Source organism: Maylandia zebra, linkage group LG13 (assembly GCF_041146795.1).
Source record: "Maylandia zebra isolate NMK-2024a linkage group LG13, Mzebra_GT3a, whole genome shotgun sequence".
In the NCBI taxonomy this organism is placed as follows: Eukaryota; Metazoa; Chordata; class Actinopteri; order Cichliformes; family Cichlidae; genus Maylandia; species Maylandia zebra.
This window is the reverse complement of record NC_135179.1, coordinates 16850242-16877369: the sequence shown is the minus strand read 5'-3', so window position 1 is coordinate 16877369 and position 27128 is coordinate 16850242. Positions and strand designations below refer to the sequence as shown.

The 27128-nt window shown below is 44.4% G+C and overlaps 1 protein-coding gene across 4 annotated transcripts in view; it reads left to right on the top strand.

Moving 5' to 3' along the window:
* Positions 1-27128, top strand: part of zmiz1a (zinc finger, MIZ-type containing 1a) — a 122101-nt gene that overhangs the window by 53572 nt on the left and 41401 nt on the right. For all 4 annotated transcript variants that reach the window (XM_023153439.3, XM_023153441.3, XM_023153438.3 and 1 more), the window contains one exon: positions 24804-24914. In XM_023153439.3, coding sequence (XP_023009207.2) covers positions 24846-24914 — 69 coding nt within the window. In that variant the 5' untranslated portion in view covers positions 24804-24845. The remainder of the gene's footprint in view (positions 1-24803; positions 24915-27128) is intronic.

Sequence of the window (27128 nt, the reverse complement as noted above, 5' to 3'; positions counted from 1 at the left end):
ACGACCTTCTTCCACATCAAACCTTGTACAGCTTAGATGTGGGAGTTTTTTGTTTGTTTCTTTTTACTTCAGCAGCTGCAGGGACTGACAGTCTCTAAAACCTGCAATGAAACACGTCTCACTTTGCCTCAAGGTGCCATTAACCCATTTAAATGAATTGAATTTGTTTATTATTCAGTGGAGAGTTTAGCTTTTACATGATGGCTCAGATGCTGTTTGAAGAGACCTTTTCCCTTCAAAGCATACACTTTGAAGGGTCCTGCAGAATTTCAGGATGAAGAGATTTCAGATTAAAGATGCTAGCCAGTACCAGCTTTAGTTGTTAGTGTCAGTAAAGGTGTGTGGTCTCATCATTCATGGCTCCCAGCGTGAACACACATAGTGCCTTCTCAACACACACACACATGCACAAACAGAAATGGCCCCCCGACCCCCTGGGGTCTCACCTCTGTAGCCCTGTGGCGAATTGTGTGTTTGTGTCTGAGGCTTAATAACTTCACTGGGGCCGTCCCACCCCTGCTGCTCTGCCTTATTATTCCCTGTACCTTCTCTGCTTTGTCCAGAGGAAGGAAAAGAGATAGGATGGATATCAAGCAGCACCTTTGGGGAATGGAAGAAGGGGTGAAGGTGAGTGTGTGTGTGTGTGTGTGTGTGTGTCTGAGGGCTAAAAATGAGAGCTGCAAGGCGGGAACAGTAAGGACGAGGAAGGCTGGGGGGTGGTATTGTGGATAAAGAAAGCGGAGAATGGAGCAGAAGGTGGGGGCCTGCAGCAGTATTGACGTGGTTCAGGTAAGTGAAGGATTAGTGGAGCTGCAGAAAGCCTAGGAGCTGCTGCTCCCTCATCCAGCCAGCGGTGAAGTGGCTCCTCTTAATGAACTATTAAGAGGAAAAGGATTCTCTTACATGCATGCACGCACATGGACATGCCATTCATCCTGCAGAAAGGGTCTCCATTCATGACGAATACAGAATACCAGCTTTTCGAAGCTTTTGGGACATTTTTTAGATTATCTGTCCTTCAGCCATCCGTGCTAATAACAAAAACAGCCATGAAGTGAGTCTCCAAGTAATGTGTGTGCAGTCAAAGCCTGATATAAGCCTGTTCTCCTGTGCCACAGAGGACTGTGTCTAAAATTTGTTAACCCTTTAAAGCCTGAACTATGAAGTACTTGGTAGAAAATACTGATTTAAAAATATAGTGTTTATCGAACCTTTTAACAAATTAAAAAGAATATTAATTTCTTTTTACTCCAACACGTATACACCAGTCTGCTGCTTTAACTACTCATTTGTGCAGTAAATGTGCATTTATGACTCAGATGCCTCCATTATAACTATAACAATTTAGCCTTTGAATGAATGGGCTTGAGGATTAGTGCTGCCAAAAGTGAAGGGACATTACAACATATTATTGCATTGTTTTTATTTGTTTTATGACGATAGCAAGAAGAAAAGCTACGAGACAATATGTTAAGATGTCACTGACACAGAAACTTTTCACTGGATCCATGTTTGATGTTATCTGATGCCACTGAAGTTAACTTTTAAATGATCATTGAGTTCAGGAAAAAGAACGTTTGGCGTTCGACCTTTAATGCTGACGCTTCTTGCGACATATGGCGAGGTCAAAGAGATGAACATAACTACAAAAGCATGCAAGGAATCGACTTAATGGACTCAGAGCTCAAATCATGACACTGTTAGTTTGCTCCCGTGACTCCCGATATTTCCTGCAGCTTTTCTTTCTAATTCTGACTGTCCTTTAACTGACTTGACGGATGGAGAAGCAAGAGCGTGAACCTACCATGTTCTTTAACTCTCCAGACACACATTCACACTTTGCCTGTCCTGCAGATACAGCAGACACTGTCACGGTTGTTTTAGGGCGAGCTCTGCTTGTGTGTCCAAGGATAACAGCACACAGGACTCACTTGAGTGTGGGTTCTGTGCTTCAGTGAAAATTCCCTTAATGTGGATGTGGTAATGTTTGTGTCCCATGTGTGCTTTAGTGCATGTCTGAACAGGTGTTTCTGATTGTGTAGTGTGTGTGTGTGTGTGTCACATGTCAGTCGGGGTCAGGTGTCTGTCTAGTTTCACTTTACAGAGGAAACCCAGCAGCTCAGATTTCAGCGGGGGTCATCTGTTCTGCTCTGTGTGTCTGAGAGGTTAAAGTTGACTCTGCTGAGGGTTACAGAGGGCTAGGCTACGTTTCCTGAGACACACACATATATAACATGCGAAAGACACATTATAGGTAGAAAAGGGTTTATTTATGTTTTTTATATTGTTGGTACAGTGAAAATGAAGCGCTTGTACATTTGTACAGAAATACCTTTGCATCTAAACATGCGAAAACTGCAAATGTTTGTTATTATTAGTATTATTATTATTTTGGGGGTTGGTTAATCAATTAATTGTTTTAGCTGTAAGTAATCTGTTTAATTGTGCATTTTTAATTCATTACCACAAACATTTTAGTAACTTTATTCTTGTTTTCCATTAAAAATGTCAGCAAAGTAAACTTGTAATTATTGTGTTCTTACTATATACTATATATATGGCATACAGTATTATTATTCGACTTAACCCTAACCCTTGTTTTAGCATTCTCACAAACGACAACACTTGCGGTAAATTTTAGCCCATAGACACTCTCTAAGTGGCTGTAATAGTTACAGGAAAATCTTGACAGTGACATGTTGGTGTGTCGGGAAAACAAAAGGACAGTGACACTAAAGTTACATAAGGCACAGAGTCTGTCTTTCTCTGTCAGTCTTTCTCACTCCCACTTGTTTTTTTTCCATTCGACCCCCACCTTTTTTTCTGTCCCTCTGTACCTCTCCTATACAGGAACTGGCCAATTTCCTGAGCCTGTTTTTCCATTTTGCTTCCCTGTGCATGTATCTTTTACATGCATATGTTTCTGCGTTCCTCTGTGTGTGCCTGTTCGTCATCCCCCGTCTCTGACTGGCTCTCAGCTAACAGCTTAAAATGTCACAACTGTTTAATTTCACAAGAGCAAGCTTTTTGGAAAGTGACCTCATGCGCACGGTGCAGTTTGAGTCAGATCGCGACTTTTTCAGCTTGATGCTCTAACATCAAAAAACGTGTCTTTAGACGTTGTGTAAACACGTTATTGATAGGCAGCAGTGCCGGTACATCTCAAGGTTTAAAGAAGGAATTCTCAAACTGTGGGAGACTCACGAAAAAGGAACTTATCCCAATTTATTTTTCCATGGATCGTCATTCTGTTTTTTTGTCCCAGGACAAGGTGGAAAAGATATGTAGTCATGGTTTCTTTGTATTTACCTACACGTGGCTAAAACCCGATTTAGGCTTCTGCAGGGAATTTACAGATCAATTTATGAAATAACCGGAAACCCCTCACTGCAACCTTATGTACCATCCAGTTGTTGCGGACTGCATTGGCCTGACGTGTAGTTAAATTTTTCATGGAAGTTTGGCGTACAGTTAAAAAGGGTTTCCGGTTACATCATGAGTTACAGTGTATATTTCCCACTGAAGTATAATTCAGGCATAAAGCAAGAAAGAAATACAGCAAAGAAATAACTAAGACAGGGTAAAACAAATGCCAGCAAGGTCTGTTTTGCATTGAGATCTGGTGACTCTGGAAGCAATTTGAATACAGTGAACTCACTGTCATGTTCAAGAAACAGTTTAAGATGACTTGAGCTTAGTGACATGGTGCGTTATCCTAAGGGAAGTAGCCATCAGAAGATGGTACACTGTGATCAAGGGTCAGCAACATGGTGTTTAAATGATGCTCAGCTGGTACTAAGAGGCCTGAAGTGTACCAAGAAAATACACCCTGACATCATTACTCTGTTGTTGATACAAGGCAGAAATTGTGTGAATTGTAGCCTCGGTTTCCTTTTCTTAACAGACAGGAGTGGCGCTCAGTGTGGTCTTCTGCTCCTGAAATGCTCTTCTGCATAGCTTGGCTGTTAAAGGTCATTTGAGTTACCGTTACCTTCTTATCAGACCAATTAGTATGCAGTTGAGCAGATATACCTAATGAAGTGGCCGGTGAGTTTATAAGCAAAGACGATTCAACCTTTTGTGAAAGATTATTTTGCGTGTCAGACAGAGATTTATTCCCATGGTGAGTTTTGGCATCTCGGAGTGAATGACTGAGTGCAGGTTGACATTTAATGTTCCCCAAATCAAGAAACAATCAAACAGGCAAAAACGGTTTTGTGCACTATGGCTTTCCACTTCAATGAGGGAATCCCAATAACCTCCAGATTTTATTGGCATATTTTGGGAAAGCAGCTTATACAGTTCAGTGGAAGAAAACTTTCTCAGTCGTCTTCATGCAGCGTTCCCGTTTTACACTCGATAGCATCGCACTACCTGTAATGGATGTTTGCTGGTTTTACTCTTTCCTCCCTCCCTCCACTTCCTCCTGGCCTTCAACACCATGGATCACTTTGCTGCAGAAAGACATTTTTCCACATCTAACTTAATGTCAAACCAATTTCTGTACTTCTGTCAAGGTAACTTTCTGCGCTGACATGTTGACAGCAATGTTTTCTAATATTCTTGGGTCAGGGTGTTCAGTCTCTTTACTTTTCACTTTGAGTACTGAGGTGTGAAATACTTCATCCACAATGCTGTGCTTTGCTTAAATAAAAGCTGCGCACATAATGATAAAAAAAGGTTATCTCATCAATTTTAGAGGTGTTAATGGTCAAAGCTCTCGCAAACATGTATTCAAAAAGCAACAAGCACTTTATGAAAAGTATGCAGAGGCCAATGAGTTTGGTGAACTTTGTACTCTGCAGATGAGTAAATATTTGATTTCAGACTGTAAAGCCTTGATACATCCAAATGGCAGATCTTGTGCAGAAATGCACTAGAAAAAAAAAACTCAAGTGAAGCTATTCTAGTAAAAGCATTTTTTTGGAAGGGTTTCATTAGACATTAGCATGAGTTGAACTGTCATATTTGTCACTGTGACCCCCTAATGGCCACTTGTCCAGCTGAAGCTGCGTGTCTTTGATCAAAGCTGACCGGCGTTCCCCTCTGGCTCCAAAACAGGCGGTTCACACAGAATAGCCTGTGTTTTTCCTATTCCGATTGGAGCTATTACTCCTCCACCTAATATTCATTTAGTGCCTGCTGTTTGTGTGTTTGTGTGCTTGCTGTGTTGTGTGTGTGTGGCCCATGCTGCCTCGGTTGATGAAGGAGATCCTTATTGCCCTCGGCACAGTGGCTCAAGGAAATCAATGTTTGATTTGCCGGGTACATGATAAAGGATTTAATGCTGAAATACACCCCCACCCTCTCATGGGCTGCTCGTGGTAAAGAAATCGCCTTGTTGAATGCATTTGTTCCTTTCGCTCTGTAAGCGGTAGTATTTGCTGCCTCTGTTCGTGCATGTATCTGTTTGTGAATGCGCTGGCGGGTAATAAGAAAGCTTTGATTGCCTGATGGGCCTTGTGTCCATTTGCTGGTGACTGCCAATACAAACATGTCTTTGTGTGTGTGTGTGTGCGTGCGTGCAAATGCAGTGTCCAGAGTGGTGTATAACCACTCCTGTGCTCCCTGCTCTTGGTGAATGTATCGACCAGACTCTGGAATGGAGAAATGCCTGCCCAGCACACAAAATCAATGGCTGCTGTTTTCTCCCCTCCAATGGCCTCCTGTTATCTGCAATGAATACAAAGCACATATTGTAGCACACAAGACAGACACTCATACACCTCATCTTTATGTCTGCTTCATTTTTCAATACTGCAGCGGGGTCACATACAAACCCACAGGAGATTGGGCAAAATTACAAGTCAGTTACACGTAATTGGAAGAAATATGGCTCTTGCTGTGTGTTTTCTTGTCCTGAGCGTGTTTGCCGCTGAGTCTTCAGTCACCTAACAAGACTTGAGTGAGACCTACACCGCCGCTGCTTTCACTGGACTCCAAAGTTTATTATTTTTGCTACTATATAAACTGTGCTCTGCCAGCAAATCAAACAAAGCAGCCAAGAGTGTGAATGAAACATCATCTGTCTTCCATTGTGTTGAGTAGCATTAGCAAAGTGGCCAACAAGTGTTTATTTAGTGAGCGGGCAGTCCATTTCATTTCAGGCACGGGGATAAGATCAAGCCTATTTTCATTGTGCAAATGTGCTTCCCTCTAATTCTGTTTCTCTCACTCACTGTCCTAAACACTTTCTTTCTCACTCCCTGTCTCCCTGTCAGGGATTATAGGTGGTGGTGCTGGTGCTGGTGAAAGGAGGAGGAGGAAGAGTAGGAGGGGAGGTAGCAGATTAGTGGCGGTTGTCCAGTGGGTCCGTCTGTCTACCGTCAGAAAATAGAATTCATTTGTGTGATCCAGATGCTTATGCTCAGCTCTCTGCGTCTCTCTTTGTGTGTGTGTGTGTGTGTGGTAGTTGCTCAGTCAGAGGAGAGGATTGGCCGTTGGGCTGTTGGGGGGGCGGGGTGTTTGGTGGTGGAGGTGCAGGCTAGCTCACATCCGCTTTGGAGCTTTTGTACTGGCATCAAAGAGAATGGCCATGACCTGATGACTAGATCCCTTGTTTAACCACACTGACAGCATACAGTATAAACAGAAATGTGCACTGACACACTGTATGTGTTGAGCACATAGGTCCTATCCACTCCAACTATGGACTTCACTGCAATGCCAAAAAAAAAAAAGCTAGAACACAGAAAAGGACAATTCAAAGTGGTTGGCCATTTAGGTTTCTAGAGGTAGGCAATATAGAGCACATGTTAGAGAAAACACACCTGGCTGGTCATGTGTGGCCACACACTCACTATTTAACAATGGTACGGCCAGTAGAAAACCAAGCTGCAACCTCTAAATCGCTAAGGGCTGCAGTTCCTTTAATGGCCACTTGAGGTTGACTCGAAAAGCAAGTCAGTCCCCACAGAGTGTTACGTTCAAATGAACTAAAAAGCATGTTTACAGTTTGAACCTCTGTTTCCTCCTTTTTAAAAACTGTATGACGGGGTAGCTTTAAAGCTTTAAAGTCAGGGGTGTGGCTGCTTTGGCATAGAGGTGTATTGACACAGGGAGCTAAAGCTGGCAGGTGTCTACTAGGCTTCACCTCCACTAATTCCACCCATTGAACCAGACATCTCCATTGTGTTTGTGATGTTGGCGCTTTTGGATGCAGGAATAATATGTCTGGCTTGCATGGTGCAGCCTAGTGTGTCTTTTGTCCTGTCTTCCTCCCCTTATTCCCAACAGGTCGTGGCAGATGCCTGCCCTTCCTTCAGCTTGTTTCGGCAGGAGGTTTCTTCCTGTTAAAAGGGAGTTTTTTTCCCCACTGTCACCGAGTGCTTGCTCATAGAAGCTCGTCTGATTATTGGGGTTTCTCTGTATTGTTTTAGGGTCTCCACCTTACAGTATAAAGAGCTTTGAGGCTGCTCTTGTGATTTGAATTGAATCTAAGAAAGTGAATGAAATTCTGTAAATTTATTAGTCCATTAATAAGCAGACTTGCGTATCAGTGGGTCACACCCATGCAATTTATAAATGTAGCTCACTAACCAGGCTTATATTCAAATGAAAAAGCATTTTCGGTGTTACAAAAATGGTTATTTCCCATATGTTGTATAAAACAGTATCAAATTATCCTTATCTCTGATACTCCACCCGGCCCTAAAAGGTTTCTGAGACTGGATGTAATGTGCATTCATTGTTAGTGGACCCAGGGGAGAGAATGGACAATGATTGGGAGAGCAGGTGGGGCTGTATAAACATTATATGGGTTACTACAGAGGGGGTTTTCTGTTTTGGCTGGCTGCTTCATGCATCCAGAGTAGGAGCAGGGTTGATGGATGGATCCAGACCGGAGATCTCATGGAGGGCTTCAGAGCAGGATACTGGGGGAGGTCTGTGGGGTCTCCGAAGAAGTGTGGGGTTGGGGTTGCTTTCATTTTTCAAACCCCTCTCCACCTGCCGCCTCTCTTCTCTGTCTTCTATCCTCTCTTTGCCGCCCCTCTTTAGTCCCCCGCACTGTGCCTAACTATTTTTTTGTTCCATGTCCAAGTGGAGTCCTCTACTGGTTGCTGCCCTTTCACAGTCATTGCAGCATGCTCCCTCCCAAACATCAATCTGGGATGTGTTTAATGCTATTATGAGGTGGCAGCCCAGGCAGCGTGCCCTCCAACAAGGAGAGATGGACTCGTGCCGGGGTTAAACACGACTTAGTTTTCTTAATTCACTTAAACTCGGGTGCTTCTGCTCTCTGCCACCAAGCTCTTAACTTCCTGGTCGGCGCAGCCCTCTAATGCCCGCCTGACACAGCTGTAAAGCGAAGCACTGCTCGTTTTGTTGCTTTGAGGTCAGTGCGAACATTACGAGGTGCTTTGACAGGTCAGAAGTCTTGGCTGGTGTTGGTGTGTGTTTTATTCCCTAACTGTACTTTCCAGCAGCGCCTGGGTGAGCAGAGTTGGCATCTAATTTGCTGGCTTACAGGCAGCGAGTTTGAATGGGATGATCAACTAGTTACTGATGAGATTCAGTCACCAAATCCATAATCCTGTCCGTCTTATAATAACAGGAATAAGAACAGCAGACCTTTGAGTTTGCCTTCATGTGCGGAAAAAATAAAACTTGAAGCTTACAGCAAAAAATAATATTCATTGATCTATTTTTAATTGAATCTTTCTCAGGAACATTGATTTGGACAAGAAATAAAATTTTTAATTACTGCTGTGGTGCTACAGGAGACACAGCAAATCACATGCCAACATATATCTAACACAAAAAGCGTGCCGCGGAGTCTGTATCTGTATTTCTTTCTTTCTGGCACGACAAACTGAATGGAGCAAAAGTGTAATATCTCTGTCTCCCCTGAGCAAACACTCCATATAAACATCAACATTTCATAGCATTTCTGTGTCATGTGTGTCTTGCTTATATATTAAATGAGCAACAGTGTGTGCTCATTAAAAATGCATGCTTCACATTGGGCATAGGAGACCAATTATCCCACCTTGTTCCTTTACAATGGCTCATAATAAAAGGCCCCTGCAGTGGGCCACTCCCTGATAGCTTCACCGCCTCAACCGCTCCCACCCCTCACCTCGCCTTCCCTCTCTTCTCCTCTCTTTTCCTCCCTTCCTATCTCCCACTCCAGCTGCCTGTTGTCTTCACACCAGATCATCAGTAAACAGGCTTTTCACTGGATTTGATGGAGTGCGGTGTTTTGATCTGTCGGGATTTGGTGTGTGTGCGCTGCAGGTGGCAGCGGACAATGGTATTACAGACAGAGGCAGACATTTGAGCGCACGCAGAACACACCTGATGGCACACATGCATGCATGCACACACACACACACGTGCACGGGCTCACATGTGTAAACATACACAGTAGATGAGACTGTTAAGGTGCGTGTCGTTGCCATCGTGCTTTCTGACAGGAGTGCCTTAAGAAGATCAGAGCGCCTGTTTCCCGCCACATGCTGTACATCAAATACAAACGCATGTGGGAAGCAACTGCATCACTGGAGCACTTTAAAGCCCCCATACTGACAGCCTGTTCATCAAAAGACTGCCATTATTGTATACATATGGAATTGTATAATTTCCCTGCCTCATATTTGTTCGTGCATTTGTATGTGCGTGGCTGGCAGTGTACTCTTTGAGGATCAAACGCGGCTAGTTTTACTTCACAACAGGAGAAGAAAGAAGGCAATGTGATGGAGTTTCTGCAGCTGATGCTTCGGTTTGTTTAAATGTATACATCAACACACATGGCAGGCTGTCACAACCTTCTCTGCACTTCAAACGGATGAGCTGATGGCTGATGCGTCTCCGTAAAGGAAGCTAGCTGGCCCCGCAGAGTGCTGAAAACAGCGTTAGCGCTGAAACGATTAGTCTATCACCTCAAAGGACAGAACATTAAGCAATAAAAGTTTTGATAATCAATTAATCATTAAAGTAATCTGTCAAGCAACAAAAAAAGAAACATTTCTAACATTCACTGGTTCTAGACGAGACTTTTCATGCTTTTAGAGGCCGTTATGAAGATGTCATCACCAAAACCAGGTACTGGGAGCCAGAGGGACGTTGTGATTTTTAATGCCTGAAGGCAACTGTGAAAATGGAGGGAGTGCCAGTCATGCTAAAAGGGGGCTTTTAATTTAAAAAAACAAAAAAAACAAACAAAAAACTGAAAATCAACAGTGAAAATAATTATTAGTTAGCCCTAACCCCTACTTCGGTGTAGCGTGCCATTTTAATTGGCGACAAAACCTGTCAAGGCCAAGAGCCCGATTTTATTTGATATGCTCCCTGGATGAGGAAACCCCTCCTTCGCTCCCCGTAGACGCTGTTAAAATCAGACTGACTTCATTAATAGTCTGATCTGGATGTAATTAAGAACGAGCAGAGGGCGGCCGGCAGAGAGACGGCAAGTGAGAAGCAGAGTTTTCGTTTCTTTTTTCCCCCTTTTTTTGGATCCTTCTGTCGACTGTGTTGACAGGTCAGGTAGAGATGAGTAGGTCAGGAGATGGATTGTGATGGAGCTTGACCCGAGTTGTGTCGTGCTCTTGTCACAGCTTCATGTGAGAGGCCTGTTAGAGCTGGTAAACACTGGGAGCTGCTGGGCTATCACTTTGTTCTGAGATGTTTTGGCTCATTTGTCTGTGATTAGTCTGCTCGCCTGCCTTTGTTTTGCAAGTGTGGATTATCTGAAACACCCCCCTACCCGTCCTTCTGCACACGCACACGCACACCAGTTCTTCTGTGCTCGTGTTTACACGGCGCTGGGTGGAAAACATAAATTGGAGACAGAGCGTTCCCCGTCTGCGCGGCTTGGAATGGGGTTTGGACTCGGAAAGCTGGCTTTCCTCTCAGGAAGTGTTGTTGCTCACCACTCTCCATAAACACTGGAAAAGAGACCCAAAGAAAATGTCCCAGACTCACTATTTCCACTGTAAACACACAGACATACACACAGACATATACTGCTCCCATTTTTCGCTTTCTCGCATATATGTCTTTCCCGAGCAGAAGGCTTCACATGTCTGGAGCGTGCGAACCAGAAACCCGACCTATGCGTATAAGCTGCTTCAGATTTGTAATTTATGACCGTTATATTTCAGGCGTTGCAAAGGCCAAACAGTGCTTATAAACACAAACAACAAGGAGCTAGAGAGACAAAACATTGCGTTATAGAGGTTTCAGGACTCATGCAATGTTTTTTATTTATTTATTGCAAAACAGTTGGCAATAGGGAGAATGCACTGCAAGGAAAAAAGAAAGAAATCAACAAACCAGGATTTGCTTTGTTTACGTTGCACCCCTGGGTGAAAATGCCAGCATGCTCCAACTGAATTACCTCTTAAAGGAGCGTAAATGTTACTTTTCAGCGTTAACAAGTTGTTGGATTGCAGCTCCCCTTGTGTGCTCTGTGAAGTTAATAAATCTGCATCAGTGAGAAAAGGAAAGAAAGAAAGCTCTTTCCATCAATTTTATGGCATTTATTCCCGCACTGGAGCATTATGCTTTAAAAAAAAATATCATCGCTAAGCCCCCCACTCCTTTAAAAAAAAAAAAAAAAAACTTGAAATGTTCACAGTTTGTCATTGTCACAGCTTGGATTTGACAACAGGGAGCAGGACTCTGTAATCTGTCACTGACAAGTTAGCTCCTGTGACTTCATTGCAGTTTTTTCTTTTTTTTTTAAAGAATCAGCAATATACCATAACAACCTGTAAAGCTTTTTTTAACATGTAGAGGATTAGATGATGCGCTTTTTCACAGTTCCAACCATTTGCTGCTATTATCGCTTTAACACCCATCTGGCTCCCAGCACCCTAACCTGCCTGTGCACAAGCCTGTAGCAGCAGAACAAGGGAGTGTCGTGGAGAGAGAGAGAGAGAGAGAGAGGTTAGAAACCCTCTTTTTTTATTACATTTCCTCCGCAGTGAAAGAGGAGGCAAGATGGACACTCCATATCTCCCCGCTGCACCAGAAAACTCATCTAAATGGAAAACACATTGTCTTCATTATTTTGCGAGAGCTGAAAGAACGGGGTTGTCATGGTAACAGCCATCTGAGTGAGCGCAAGCGGGCGGCCGAGGGGCTGGTTTTAGGGCCAGAGGAATGGAGAAAGAGAGAGAGAGGAAAAAAGAGGAGGAGGAGGTGGAGGGAGGGAGGGGTGGAGGAAACAAGGAGTCAGGAGAGGGGAGGAGGTTTGGTGGGAAGAGAGGAGAGATGAAGAGGGTGGAGATCAAAGGAAGACAATAGAGATGGAGGGAAGGAAAATAGGAAATTGTGGGGTTAAAGACACAGAGAGGAGGAAAGAGAGCAGCGGGTGTGATGGAGAGAAGACCGAGGAAAGGAGGGGAGGGTTTGTGAGAGGAGCCAGACAGTGCAAATGGCCAGTTAGTGGCTCTGGGAGAGCAGCTCGGAGGCCCTTATTAATTTCAAGGGGGCAGCAAGATGGTAAGATTTAAAAACTTAGGAAACCTCGCCACAGCCCCGCTCGAGGAGCGGGTAACCGTCGGGTTGAGATTACAGTCTCCTGCCACTTCAACTCAGCCGGCGCCCCCGCTGGTGATCGACAACCTGCTCGCCGGCGTCTTTATTAGTTGCTCCCTGAGAACAGCCCCTGGCAGCAGCAAGCCCAACACCAACGCCCTTCATCAAATATTTACCCCGTCTGAATCTACAACATGCACCAAGGCCACATCAAATAAAACCAAGTGCCAAGGCGATATCTAATCCAGTCCAATCCCTCTCCTTGTCAACTTCATTCTCTTCCCTTTTCTGATGCTGGGTGGCTTTTCCTGATGCGACTGTCAGTTTAGCATCAGCTCGAGGATTAGAGAAGGAGACCTAGATGATTGTTTATTCAAGTTGCTCCTCTGTTTTATAGCCACTGGCGTAGATATGACTGAGGCCTGACACAACATCATTTTGGCAGCCGTCGGGTGATTAAGGAAATTAAAGTAAAAGCTTAAGTCTTTGTCGTGTAAATACTTCCCCCTGGGGTATTTGGATTGGCTTTAACATCCATTAGGATTTGACATACAACCTCTTCAAAGGAACAGTATCATTATCGTTATTGTTTGCGGTTCAAAAATGGGACGGAACTGAGAAACCAAAGGACTGTCAGATAGATTTATTTATTGCAGATGAAGCCATCATCACTTTTGGTAAATGCCTCTCCGCTGTTGTCCGTGATGCATTGCGTTTTGGGGGGGGGGGGGGGGGGGGTTGTCAGTCATGTGGCTGGGGTAGGGTATTTTTCTTCACAAAAGCATTCAGATCCATTGGCGATAGAGTCCCGGGAGCTTCGCGGGATTTCTCAGCGCATGGGGGAAATTATGTTTGTCTTTTTCTCTCATCGGTTCCCTCCAGATGTGCAGTCGTGGTCAAAGGGAGGGACGAGGGCTGCGGCTTGTGATTGACCAGCACTTAGAGAAAGAGACAAGCGCGCTCTCGGTCGACTGTTTGGCTGCTCTGGCTGGCCAGCTGTGTGGCTGCTTGTAGGTCTTAGTGATTCATGTCACACTGTAATTGGTTTACCTGCTCCCTGTGTGTCTGCGCTCTGAGAGGACCAAAACAAATTACCCAAGGATGACCTCTCGCCATCTCCCTCTCTCTCTCTGCTGCTCTTCAAGCCCCCCCCCCCCCCCCCCCCTTCTCTCTCTGCTTGCCTCACCCTGCCTCCCGCTCCATGTAATATGTTGTGTGAGTGTTTTCCGTCTCCCCCTTTCTTCCCATCCATTTGTCGCGTCCTCCTGAGCTCTTTCTACATATACCTTGAATCTCACAAGCGAAGTCACAGCAGAATATGATTCTTTCATAGGAAAAAATGTACACACATTTAAAGCCTCTCGAGGTTTGGTGGCGTTTGCTTATGAGCGTGCCCGCTATGTCACACATCACCACATGTTACGCACACATGCATGCGTGAAGATAAGCTGATGTGATGGACTTGAGATGACAAATAAACACACGCACACCGCGGTTGGAGTGCTTTGTAGCTCCGAAAGAGTGTTTTGTAAATGCTGCAGTGAAGCACATTAGCCTTTCAGTGCTGTTTTTTTTTTTTTTTGCGCTCATTGTGCCAAATAATACCTGTGTGGATTGTCCCTTCAGTGAATGAAACTGGTGCTCTGTGTACACCATTAGGCTGTTTCATTTTCACAGCGAGCAGATGTTTTGTGTTGTTTGCTCCTCTCGCTCTCGCACGGCAGTGAGCAAACTTTCAAAGAACAAGATGAATGCGCTCTCCCATCTACCCGTGCAGGCAGGTCTCGCTATCTCTAAGGTTATTTAGCGGTCTCTGTAAAAATCCTCTGTCAAAGGATTTCACTCAGAGCTTGAAAAAGTGATTTGTTTGGGTTTGTTGCATCTCTGATACACACTGTTCTCGTATGGGAGGCCCTGGTGCATGTACTGGTAAACATCAAGTCTTGTTTGAGTGTCCTTGAACAAGTCCTTTATTCTGTGCCGACTCCAGGCAATGCTCGGCTATAGACACGGCAGTCGGAAAATCAATAAGGATTCTGTAGCTTTTTTAGATTAACATTAGAATATCTTAGCTGTTTATTTATTGCTGGATAGCAGCAACACATGCCAAGAACAAGTCATTATAAATTATAGTACCTGTAATCTGATGAAGGCATGTGAACTTCAGTGACCAATAATTGCCAATTTTTCTTTTCTTTCTTTCTTTTTTTTTTTTTATAGGTATTTTCACAAAATACCTAAAGGTAAAAAAAATGCCTTTTTACCTAAAAAAAGGCTTTTGATGAAGACAGGACCTTTAGTAATTAGTAATGTTAATGATTTGTGGTAACTGAATGAGAAAGGGAGTACTTGGTACTCTGTACTGTACTGTTATTACTGTGGTTTTATTTTGGAGCTGAAAAAATTTGCACTTGTAAAGGTGGCAAAAACTACAGTTCCTTGAATGTCCGCAAGGGGGCTCCCGTGTTAGAATTTTTTTTTGTTTAAAATGCACAATTTTGTTAACCACCGCCCTCCCATAAAGCTAGGTAATGTTTTATCTATAACACCCCTGTTTGTATAAAGACTATAAAGACTTATGTCTTCTTTGGCAATATGCTAGTAAAAGAAGCTTTAAGTACGCTCTGGTAAGTAAATTTTTAAGCCTTTTTTTTACTAGCTAAAATTATATTAATAAAAATATTATCGAGCTTTCTGTTTTTTCCACTTATCAAAATCAGAGTTGTTGTTGGGCTGGAGCATATGCTAGTTATAGGTGGGAGGGGGTACCCCTGGAATAGGTTGCCAGTCTTAGCACAGGGCTAACACACCTAGCCAGCTAGCTAGCCAGACCTAGCATTACTCTTTTGTCAAAATAGCATCATATTGTGTTTAAAATAAATTAATAAATACAAAGGCAACGTGGGTATGGGTTAGAATGTAAAATTACATGCAAAGGTTAGTCCACATGTTTATAGTTTAACTTCCGGAGATTTAAAAAATATTATTTATGGTTTAAAGGCTTTGCCCACAGGGATAAACAAAGGATGTTCAGCAGAAGCTGGAGCACAGTGGGGCATTTTGTTCCACTATGTGCAAAGAGGTTGGACTGCGAGCTTTTTTTTGTAAGATTGTGCATTTGGAGTGTCTGAGACAAGGGGAGTGGAGGGCAGGCTGGCACAGATATATTTTTGCTCTCCCTAATGACACCAATACCATTTCATGGCTTAGTGAGCAGATTGAATCACACTCACTCTTTGTAAGTCTCACCCTCTGCCCCTGTCTCTCTGTTTCTCCTTCCTGCACACACTTCATCACTCTCTCCTCACACAGACATATCACATGCGCATTCATATGCTACCGTACACTGATGTGTTACACTCACCCTGGTGGATGTTGTTTAATTGCATTTGGGTCAGCAGTTTGCCAGTGCTGGACATGGAATTTGTCAGTTTACCCATTCAGCAGCCACAGGGGGCAGTGTGTGAGCTAACAGCTCTGCTGGAGTCAGGCCCATAAGGTTAGCTTTACACAAGCCTGTCAGACTGCACTGTCAATCACTCTACTCTACTCTCCTCTCCTCTCCTCTCCTCTCCTCTCCTCTCCTCTCCTCTCACACATTCCTAAAAACATACTAAACTTCCATTATCCCACTTAATAAACTTCAGACTCGCCTCTGAAGTCCTGAAGGCTACACACACTGTCATAATGTTACACATACACACACACATATGCTCAATTGCTTCGTCTCTTTTGCATCTCTAGTGATAGAATCTCGCCTTTGGTGACAGTGGAAAATCATATGTGGCAGCCAGGACATACAATCTCCCCCAGTTGGTATTTTTAGTCCTCAGGAACTGGAACTGGAACATTGTATGGAATAAGGAGTTCATTCATTCATCATGTGATGCTCAAAGCTCTGTTCTGCTCATGGATGACCTGATTTTTGTATCTCATGGTTAGATAAATGGCCTTTCCTTATTATTCCAGTATAGACAATACAAATGTAAACCTAGCTGGACCTGGATAATAATGTTGTGCTATTATGTTAAAATATGGGATTAGGTGTAATTGAGCATTTAGCTTTATAGTTATCAGGTGGTAGAGCTCAACTTGCAACCCAGGATTTGTCCACTGTAATGCTGTCAAAGCGCAAGCGCAAGTATGACAAAACATACTTTTATTTGCACATGCAGCACACGGAGAGCATGTGCAAATCAGAATCAGAATCAGAATACTTTATTGATCCCTGGGGGAAATTATTTTTTGTTACAGTGCTCCATTTTAAACCAACATTAAGACAAGACAGACAATACACTAACTAAGAATAGTACAATATATACATATATATACATACATACATACATACATACATACATACATAAGTCACTTATAAATAAATATTTGGAAAAGAAACGTGTAGCTGTAGCAGCAAACAGTGTGTTAAGTGGATGCGTTGTACAGGGAGATGGCCACAGGCAGGAATGATTTCCTGTGTCGTTCAGTGGTGCTTTTCGGTAATCTCAGTCTCTCACTGAACGTGCTCCTGTGACTGACCAGCATGTCATGGAGTGGGTGGGAGGTGTTATCCAACATTGTCTTTATCTTGGACAGCATCCGCCTCTCCGACACCACCTTGAGGGAGTCCAGCTCCATCCCCACAACATTGCTGGCCTTACGGATCAGTTTATTAAGTCTGTTGGCATCTGCGACCCTCAGCCTGCTCCCCCAGCATGCAACAGCATAGAGGATCGCACTGGCCACAACAGACTCATAGAAAATCCTCAGCATTTTCCGGCATATGTTGAAGGACCTCAGTCGCCTCAAAAAATAGAGACGACTCTGGCCCTTCCTGTAAAGTGCTGTGGTGTTTTTAGCCCAGTCCAGTTTATTGTCAATGTGTACTCCAAGGTATTTATAGTCCTCCACAATGTCAACACTGACCCCCTGAATTGAAACAGGGGTCAAGTGTTTCCTGGTCTTCCTGAAGTCCACGATCAGTTCCTTGGTCTTTGCCACGTTGAGCTGCAGATGATTCTGCTCACACCACGTGACAAAGGAGTCGACCACAGCCCGGTACTCTGTCTCATCATCCCTGCTGATGCATCCAACCACCGCAGAGTCATCAGAAAACTTCTGAAGATGGCAGGTCTCTGTGCAGTGGCTGAAGTCTGTGGTGTAGAGGGTGAAGAGGAAGGGGGAGAGGACAGTCCCCTGTGGTGCCCCTGTGTTGCTAATCACCTTGTCAGACACACACTGTGGGAGACGTACATATTGTGGTCTTCCTGTCAGGTAATCAACAATCCAGGACACCAGAGAAGCATCCACCTGCATCGCTGCTAACTTATCACCCAGGAGGGTCGGCCTGATGGTGTTGAAAGCACTGGAAAAGTCAAAAAACATGACCCTCACAGTGCTCGCCGGCTGGTCCAGATGGGTGTAGACACGATTGAGCAGGTAGATGATGGCGTCCTCTGTTCCGAGACGAGGCTGATAAGCGAACTGAAGGGGATCCAGATGTGGTCTTACTATGGGTCGCAGCTGGTCCAGGATGAGCCTTTCCAGGGTCTTCATGATGTGGGAGGTCAGTGCCACGGGCCTGTAATCCTGGGGGCCACTGGGACGAGGCGTCTTTGGTACAGGGACGAGGCATGATGTCTTCCACATCACCGGGACCCTCTGCAGACTCAGACTCAGCATAAACAGTTTATGAAAGACTCCACACAGCTGGGGGGCACAGGTCTTGAGGACAAGGGGACTCACTCCGTCTGGTCCAGCAGACTTGCCTGAGTGAAGTCTCCTCATTTGCATCTCAACCTGGTATTGAGTGAAGGTGATGGGTGGGGGAGGGGTGTCAGGAATCTCACAGGAGGCAACATGTGAAGAGAGAGGCTGGCACAGTGGTGTGGCTCTGGATTCCAGGCTGACTGCAGGTGAGGTTGTGGGGGTGGGAGCAGACACTGTGGTGTCGAATCTATTGAAAAACAGATTCAACTCGTCGGCTCTATTCTCACCTCCCTCAGCTCCCCTGCCGTTGGTTGGCCTGAATCCAGTGATGGTCTTCATGCCCCTCCACACCTCTCTCATGCTGTTCTGCTGGAGTTTCCACTCCAGCTTCCTCCTGTAATTGTCCTTAGCCTCTCTGATCTTGTCCTTTAGTAACACCTGGATCTTCCTCATAAATAAATGTCTTTGGCCATTTTGTTGCATACTAACTCCCCAGGGAGCCTCGAAACTCTCCTCTCCAGGTTTCTCTTTGTTCACAGGTGATGCATAGAGAATTTATCAGAACTTTTCCCCTGAAAATAGATTTCTGATGTGGCTGAAACGTTAGAGAGCTAAGAAGCTCACAAGCTCCACAAAGCTGAATGGAACTACAAAGTCAGTGGATAATTATCTGTGAATTTCTCTCAGCGGGGGAATATCTTTCACAGACAAAACTATATTTGACCCATTGTTAATACAGAACATTTCATTAAATATTTTGTTTTCCTAGTTGGTTCTGAAAGTGGTAAAACATTAAAGATAGCAAAGCTTTGTAGAATTATCTCACTACTGGCTTTGTGTTACTTATATTTCTAAACTTGTCCTGGTAGAGCTGAAATAATCATAAGTTTAACCACCAGTCGACACTGCTTTAGTGCTTTGTGCTGTGCAGAGGTCTTGAGGTCTTTTTTTGGCTTCCAAGAAGTCATTTTTTGTGATTTTTTTTTAAAGACAGTATCAAACCTCCAGGCTTTCTGAAGGTCTTCCAAAGTTTTTCTTTGGTCATTTGCTGGTCCTTGTACCTGACCATTTTTAACACTGACCGATGAATCATTCAAGCATAAGAACAGCACCCAACTCAAGGGGTGAACCAGTGTTGTGGCTACATATAAGACACAGCTTCTGAGAAAAAAATTAAATTGTTTCTCTAGGCATTTTGTTACAAAAAAACACCAAATACACTATTTTTGGTGATTCTCAAAACTTGGCATATCTCTGCATTTAACAAAATTGAGGAAACTGGACAAATAGAGGAGAAAAGAAGAAGTGGCAGGTCTAAAAAAAAAAAAAGTACCTTCAAGTCAAATCGAGCAAAGACTTGACACAGGACCTGAGATCATCTGGTCCTTGAGTTGATTAATCTACTGTTGACAGAAGCCTCATCAGAAATGGTCTCAGTGGAAGGATGGCTGTCATTCATAAGCAGGAAGCAGAGAGAAAAGTCTTATGGAGTGAAATCGTACCTAAAAGAGTTCAGGTTGTGTTGAAGAATAAAGGTGATCATAACAAATATTGACTTTCAAGCCTGTTAGAAGTGTACAAATTCAATCTCCGTGTATGTTTGCCAGTGTTTCAATAAACTGCTGTGCCTATTTCCTATTTTCCAATCAATATATAAATGGCTTGAGACCTTTGCACAGTACTGCAACTCATGAAAAGTTATTTTTCACCTTATAAACAGAAAAATAAATCTAATCTAAAAATAAATTTAAAAGGTAACTAATTGTAACAGCTGTCCTCACCATGACTGTGTTAATTAAAATTAACTTAAAAGATTATAGGATTCAGTTCTCCGTTCACTTAGCACATGGTGCTCCGTTTTTGAACTTACATATAGAGTGGTGAAATAATCGTCTGTTCCCGGGGGTATCTGGTGGTGCATACCTGTAATATTCCACAACAGAAGCTCCATATTTATAGACGGCAGCAGAGCCGCTCGCATATCCCCACATCACAGCTGTTTGCATTGCAGTGTTGGGTGTCACATAGCTGCCCGGTGCTCCTGTGGTTGTCACATTAAAACAGAAGATAAACAAACAGCAACATTTAGAGTTTATTTTTTCCACCCCTGGGACAAGTCGTTTCACATTTTTATAGAGGCTGGTGGTTGTGATGGTGTAGAGGGTTTGAGTTTTATAAAGCCCAGAGGGAGCGATATGACTAATAGTTGGCTTTGCTGAGAGGGAAAAGGAGAAGGGTAGAGATTAGCGGAGGAGAGGATTAGCAGGGAGTCAACAAAATAGACAGAAACAAGGCAGAAAAACAAAGATATGAAGATGCAAGGAGGTTTGTAAAGAAAAAAATGAAGAAAGCTGACAACAAAATGGAGTGGACTGGAGAATATAAAGAAAATAGCTGCTGTATGGCATTGTGAGTTTGCCACTAAAGATAATAACGTGTATGTGTGAGAGAGAGAGAAATGGCTGGTGGCTTTTTTACAGACATACTGAGAGCAGAGATTGTGGGAGGGAGAGGTAAAGAGAGGCCATCACAGCTGAGTGGTGTTGATTGGCCTGTTTGAAAACACATGAACTGCACACAGGGAGAGAAAGAGAGGGAGAGAAGCTCAGTGCACTGGGATAAAGTGTCGCTCTGTGCCGTGCCACGCTGCAGCCCAAACCACATTAGAGCAAATGAATCCATTCCACCTCCTGTTATGGCAGCTCCCACACGGGGCCCCGGGAAGGAGGAGGGAGGGAGGGAGTGAGGGAGGAAAGAAGAGTGGCAGGAGGGTTGAGATATGAGGGATGGGGAGAAGAAAATGATAGAATGGAAAATGGAAGGTGGTGTAAGGGACTCGCATGCTGGGTGGCTCTAAGGATGTCTTGGGGGGCTGTAGGAGAGGAGAGCGAAAAGAAAATCTGTGGCCATATGACTGAAGATGAAGAGGAGGAGTGAAGATCCCCCGCTGAGTCCAGAGAACTGAGTTCTCCTTTTCAAAATGAAGTTGATCACTGGTCAGACTTCATCAGATTGCTCTTTTTTTGTCATTGTTCAGAACTCCCCTCTGCACTTCACCTACAGCATAGATTCAGCATTAAAGCAGTATATAATTTTCCACGTGGTTATGTAAAAGCCCTTCATTATTTTGAAATAGACCCGTCCCGAGGCACCGTGAAACCTTTTCCGACTTCAACTTTAAAAAACCGTTAAAGAAATTTCAAGGAAGCGGCGACAGCATGTTGCACTTACAGCTTGCGTAGCTGCAGAAGTTTGGGTCCTCAATAAGGCAGATAATTTTACATCGCTATTATTTATCAACAGGCTATAATTAAGAACTAATAAAATAAATTATAAGGTCCTGCTATACTCCCACAAAGAGTTTATTTTGCACATGAATCTTTTCATTCGTCATCTCATTTACATCCTTTTGTCTAAAGTACAAAAGCGAATTGTAAGGACCCAACTGCTGACCTGCAGTGACTGACAGAAACAATGCAGCCTTTGTAAAGATGATGAGCAAGTCATCAAAAAGTCATATGGGATTATGAGTAATGCTCTGTGACCACAGAGTTAAAGCTAACTTTGGACCTATTATTATGTATTACTGGCACGCTATGAACCTATAACATATTTAAATGTGCTTTTAGCACGTTTAGTTGTTTTTTAAGTGTGTGTGAACAGATTATTTAAGTGAGTGTCAGATTGGCCCTCGAGGGAGCAAAGGGGCCCGTTCTTTCATCAGTGCACAGCACACAGCTTCTACAGTTTTAGTTTGTAACGTCAGCTGATGTCTGCGCAGGTAATTTTGCATTCATTAGCATCTCACTGCTTGCGCATTGATTTTGGAGAATACTGTGATTGACCTATCAAGGCGCTGATTGCAACCATATCATCCAACCCTGCTCCTAATGTATTCCCACGCAATGCATAGCACTGCGATGTGTCACAAGCTCCTGCACAGCTGCCTCCGTGTAACGACCGATCACATTCACAAAGCTCGCTGCACTTGACAAAGGTGGTAGTCATTTGTCTGAAATGAGAAATCACTCGCGCTATGAGCGATCGTACGCTGTGTCTGTGCACGTGCGTGCTGCTGCTGTTGATAATGAAGAGATCATTTCAACACTCTTTTTTTTGTTTCTCTCCGTCTCTTCTCTCCACCGAGCCTAGCCCTTCTTTCCCTCTTCCTGCCATTCTTCAGGGCCTTTCATATCACTGCGCTTTTGTTTAGGATTGCTTATTTCTTGCCCCGTTTCTCCCAGCTCGTTTTCGCTCAGAAACAGAAAGAGAAGGAGGGAAACAACAAAAAAAAAGAACACAAGCTTCCTTGGATGTTAGCACTGCTTATATTTTGCTCTTACTCTGCACTGATTCATAGCAGCATCCTCCCACTGCTTTTTTGTAGAGAGGTCGTAATATGCACATCGTAATTGGATGTGTAATGCTTTCCTTTGCACCTCGGGTAAGCAGTGCTGACTGTTGCTGATTAAGATGTTGGGAAGACAATAAAGATTAAGCAGGTCTGTCTGTGGCTTGTGCATGCTCAAACAATGATGGAAGTTGCCCAAAAACAGAAAAATATAACTCTGGAAAGGAGGGGGAAAAAAGTCAACTGCTACACTAAGACACACACATAAGGTTTTTTTTTCCAGCCTAATCAGTGAATCTGTGGAAAACTGAGAGCAGAGATTTCAACATTTTGCGGTAAAACATTTAGCTTCCCCTCCCAGTGATCAGATAACAGATTAGCGTGTTTCGTTTTGAAAGTACAGGAGGAGGAGTGAGGGTGTGGGGCAACTGGGAGATGTTCTGCTCCGTCTACAATGGAGCATCATCTGTTACGCAACACATTACATGGGCGTGTGCTGCTGGGTGGTCTGACAGCGCGGACGGTCGGTCAGTCAGGTGAATTGGCTTCTAGTCTCAGTTACAATGCCGCTGACTGAGCGCAGCCTGGCCAACCAGTCACATTTCCACCTCATTTTCCTTTCAGAACCTCAGGGCCCATCTTTTCATCGACTAACAAAAGAGCTGTATGTTGATGGGGAGGGGAGGGGTGTGTGTGTGTGTGTGTTGGACCTTGTGAAAGTGCAACAGAGGGAAGGAGGGAAAGATGGTTAAAATATGTAGCTATCTCCACCCCAAAGCCCCCGGCCCTCCTCTTTTCTTTCTAGTCTTGATGTGTTGGGACAGCAGGAAGGGGAGCTGGAGGAGAAACAGTTAATCAATAGCCACAAGGTCAGACGGCCAGCGCTGGGCTGAAGCGTGCCCTGTTAGCGGTCTGTGGAGCTGCCTGCTTGCTGAAGGGGGATTTGTAGCACTTGTCAGGGCTTAAAGGAGGCCTCTCTGGACCACTTGCTCCAGGTGTAGTGTATAAAAAGAGACATGCTGGTTAGCAGCAGGAGAGGGAGACATCTGCTGGACGCTGGGAGGCACAGCAGCATGGCAGAATTAGGCCACACAAAGTTAGGGGTCAAGTTTTGCACAGTCAGAGTGACTTTGTGGCTCACACTCTACGGATTTAGCAGTTTCCTCAGGACAGTCAGCGCCCACACCGTGCAGCGCGATGAGACATTTCCCTGCCAGGCATTTCACAACATTTGCTCCAGAATTCCTTGTTACTCATGCAAGCAGTGTATTGGTGATGTTCAAGACTTTGTAAGTGCACTCTGTGTAACTCTAATCTGGTAATGCTTAAGCTCGGAGGATTAGTAATACAGTCTTATTCTTAAAGTGTTGCTTTGAAGTTTTACCTTTACGTTTAATCAAAGTGAAGCATTCAAGCTTTTGTGTTTACATGCTCTTAAGTGCGAGAGTGTGCGCGCGCGTGTGTGTAAAAGAGAGTGTGTGTGCATATTGCTGTGCTCTTTCTAAGATAGGTGCACAAGACTGAGCGCTACAGATGAAAACTCTCAGGCTGAGCACTGTGTTTCGATCGTGTTTGTTCTTTCGCTCTGTTTCTCGCAGCAGGGGATCTTGGGGGACCCTTTATCAGTGCTGAGCAGCTTTCCACCCCCACCTGTGGTTTCTCTGTTGGCCTTTTGTGTGGAGGAATGTGAAGCGGACCAATACTGATAGAGATAAACACAGAGGGATGGTGAGGGACGGGGGCTTCGCTGGCAAATCAGCACGATACCCATTAATCCAAATCTCAGCATATTTCTCTGAGATGCTCAGAAAAGTGAACGCACGGTGGCAATTGTTCATGTTGTTGCAAAGAAAAAGAGAAAAAGAAGAACCTTATCTTCTGTTTGATTTGTTTGTCCACGGCACAATGATAACTTCAGCTCTGAGGGTTGCTAACAGCTGTCTTTTCTCTTTTGCAGTGTGAGACTTTTCTCACATAGTTAGCAAAAAAGCTGCAACAGTTTCCTTTCAGTTTCATCATGTTTCCGTTTGTCATTAATGCTGCTGCTGCAGGACATCTCAGTTTCGTGCATTTGCCAAAAATATGCGCTCGAGGCTGATCAAACCCTTCAGTGAGACAGCGCGTAAACAAGCTGGCTTCTCAGTTTGAAACATTTCTTGAGCTACTGTTTGAAATTTACAGCCTGCAAACTCTGCACGCACTGGGGGACCTGACAGAAACCTGTTGTAACAGTTGTACTTCTCCCCATCCTCTTCTTTTACAGAGTAAAAGAGCTCTTTAATGGAGTCCCGATAGAGACGTCAAGATGAACACGTTACCATCAATGGACCGGCACATCCAGCAGACCAATGACAGGCTGCAGTGCATCAAACAGGTGTGTATGCAGAGCAGTGTGTAGAAGCCCTCTCTCCTCCTCCTTGTTTTACTCCTTTGCAGACACAGTTTTTAGAGGCAAAGACAGAAGAATGTACATTTCCTCATCCTTCCTGCATTACTTTCTCCCCTCAGCACCTTATTTGGGCATCAGTTTTTCTGGCCATTAGCTCCAGTCACACAGATCAAGTTGCACAGGGTCATAGAGCGAGAGAGAGAGGGGGAGGCAAATCTGGCAGCTAACACAGGAACAGACTTCAAAGCGACTAGCAACATAACAGCCCCCCTCCCTTCTTCTCCTGGTCCTGTGTTCCCTTACTTCACGTTCCTGACTCTTGACGTTTGCCTACCCTTGTTGTGGTTTTGCTTAAATACTTCTTTGACTGTCAGCTTTCAGGAGACTCCTCATAGACACACATATATACAGACAGACATAACCCAGGGCTACCGCCTCTGCCTGTGATTAATCGTCTACAAGAGCTCATAGACTGGTTGGCTAGCTGGCTGGCTGTGGGCATATTCATTTATGCTACGTGGGTGTGATGCTTTATATCTGAAAACATCCATATGACACCATGCCTTAGAGTGACTCAGTGAATGATGGAGCTTCTTAGCTTGTGATTTTTTGCAATTTCTCTTTACCCATTGTTGAACCTCCCACCTCCACCCCCTTATTCCCGCGTTCCCTCCTAAACTCCTGCGCACCTTTCATAATAACCTCCATCTGAACAGGCTCAGATCGCCTCGGCTCTTTTGCACGACACCAAATCTTGGAAAGGCTCTGTTTTTTGAAACGTCAGCTCATTTCAAGTGAATACAATTTGAAGTAACTGACACTGCTCACTTCTAAAATCCCCCTCGCTTACTTTCCTTGGCGTCACCGATAAGCCTGTAATAGGCGGATTTAACACGTCTGGCTTAATAAACGCACTAATTGTAGTTTGTTTTATGTACTCCTCAGCTTTTGCTGTAATGGAGCTTGTCGTAAACCTGACTTCAAAGGCTCTGAGCTAGTCATTGAGCGCTGAGCTTGTGGTAGCTCTGCTAGCAGGGTGTTGTTTTGGTTTGGGGAAAGCCGCTGGCACAGAGCAAGCTGTTATGCCCTTTTCTGTGTCGTGTTTTTTTCATGCAGCCAGGTAAGCACTGAACAGCCTGAACCACTGCTGGCCTAAAAAGAGGAGTACGCCGGTCCGTCATCTCGCTGAGGACAGTCTGTCAGACGTCTGTCTCTTGGTGTGCTAAAGCCCCATCACTGCTGCAGCTGCTCTTCTCTCTCCCTCGCTTCCCAGTTCTTGTCCTCATCCAACCCTAAACAACAACAAGAACAGCTCAGGCCCCATCCTCCTCCTGAAACTCAGCTGAGCTGTTTCACTCCGCTGTCCTCCCCCTCACACCAGAGTCGAGGTTGTCAGGCAGAGTTGGTGGCGAGCGCTGCGGCAGGAGGAGCTGTGAGTTCAGATCTAGACAGACAGCCCCTGCTGTGCTAGTTCTGATTCCTCTCGCGCTGGAGGTTGATACGCCTCCCATCAAGCAGCAATAATGCCAGATTATATCACTCATCTAGAGCAGGCTCTTCTCCTCCCTCTCACTGAACCTCGATGAGAGCATCTCTCACTTTCTCTCACTCTTTCTGCTTTTCTTCGTCATCAGTCAGACTCCTGTGAGAGTCTACAACTAACTCTATAATGCCTAATCTTCACATCACAAAAGATGAGTCACTCAAGGCCTCTCTTGAAGCCCATGATATCGTTGGACGCTCTCAGAGATTTTCTCAGTGGGCGGGCACCGGCTTGACACGTCGCATTTGCAACGAGGAGTCCCTTTTGTCACACATTGCCAGAAAGCTGCCCTTTCAGAAATGCTCACCTCTGCTGCCCCCTAAAGACAATAGTTCTACCTTCTTTCCAAGAGCACACAAAACATAACGCTTCAGCTCTAGATGAGAATAATAAATGCTTTCAAGTGGGCTCAATCTCGCCGAGTGAACGAGCTGCAGCTCTGCGCCATTTCAGAGCTATTAACCTCCTGAGCCGTGAAGAAAGGGAGCCCAATTTTAAAACCGCTTATTGTGTCCTGCCAGCCTCAGTAGCCTTCAGACACTGGGAAGAAAAGACTCAACTGTTTCAGGCCTCAGTGAACAAGCGAGAGAGACAGACAGAGACTCAAAGAGATTAGACAACACACCAACGGCTCGTATTGAGTCTGCACACATAGC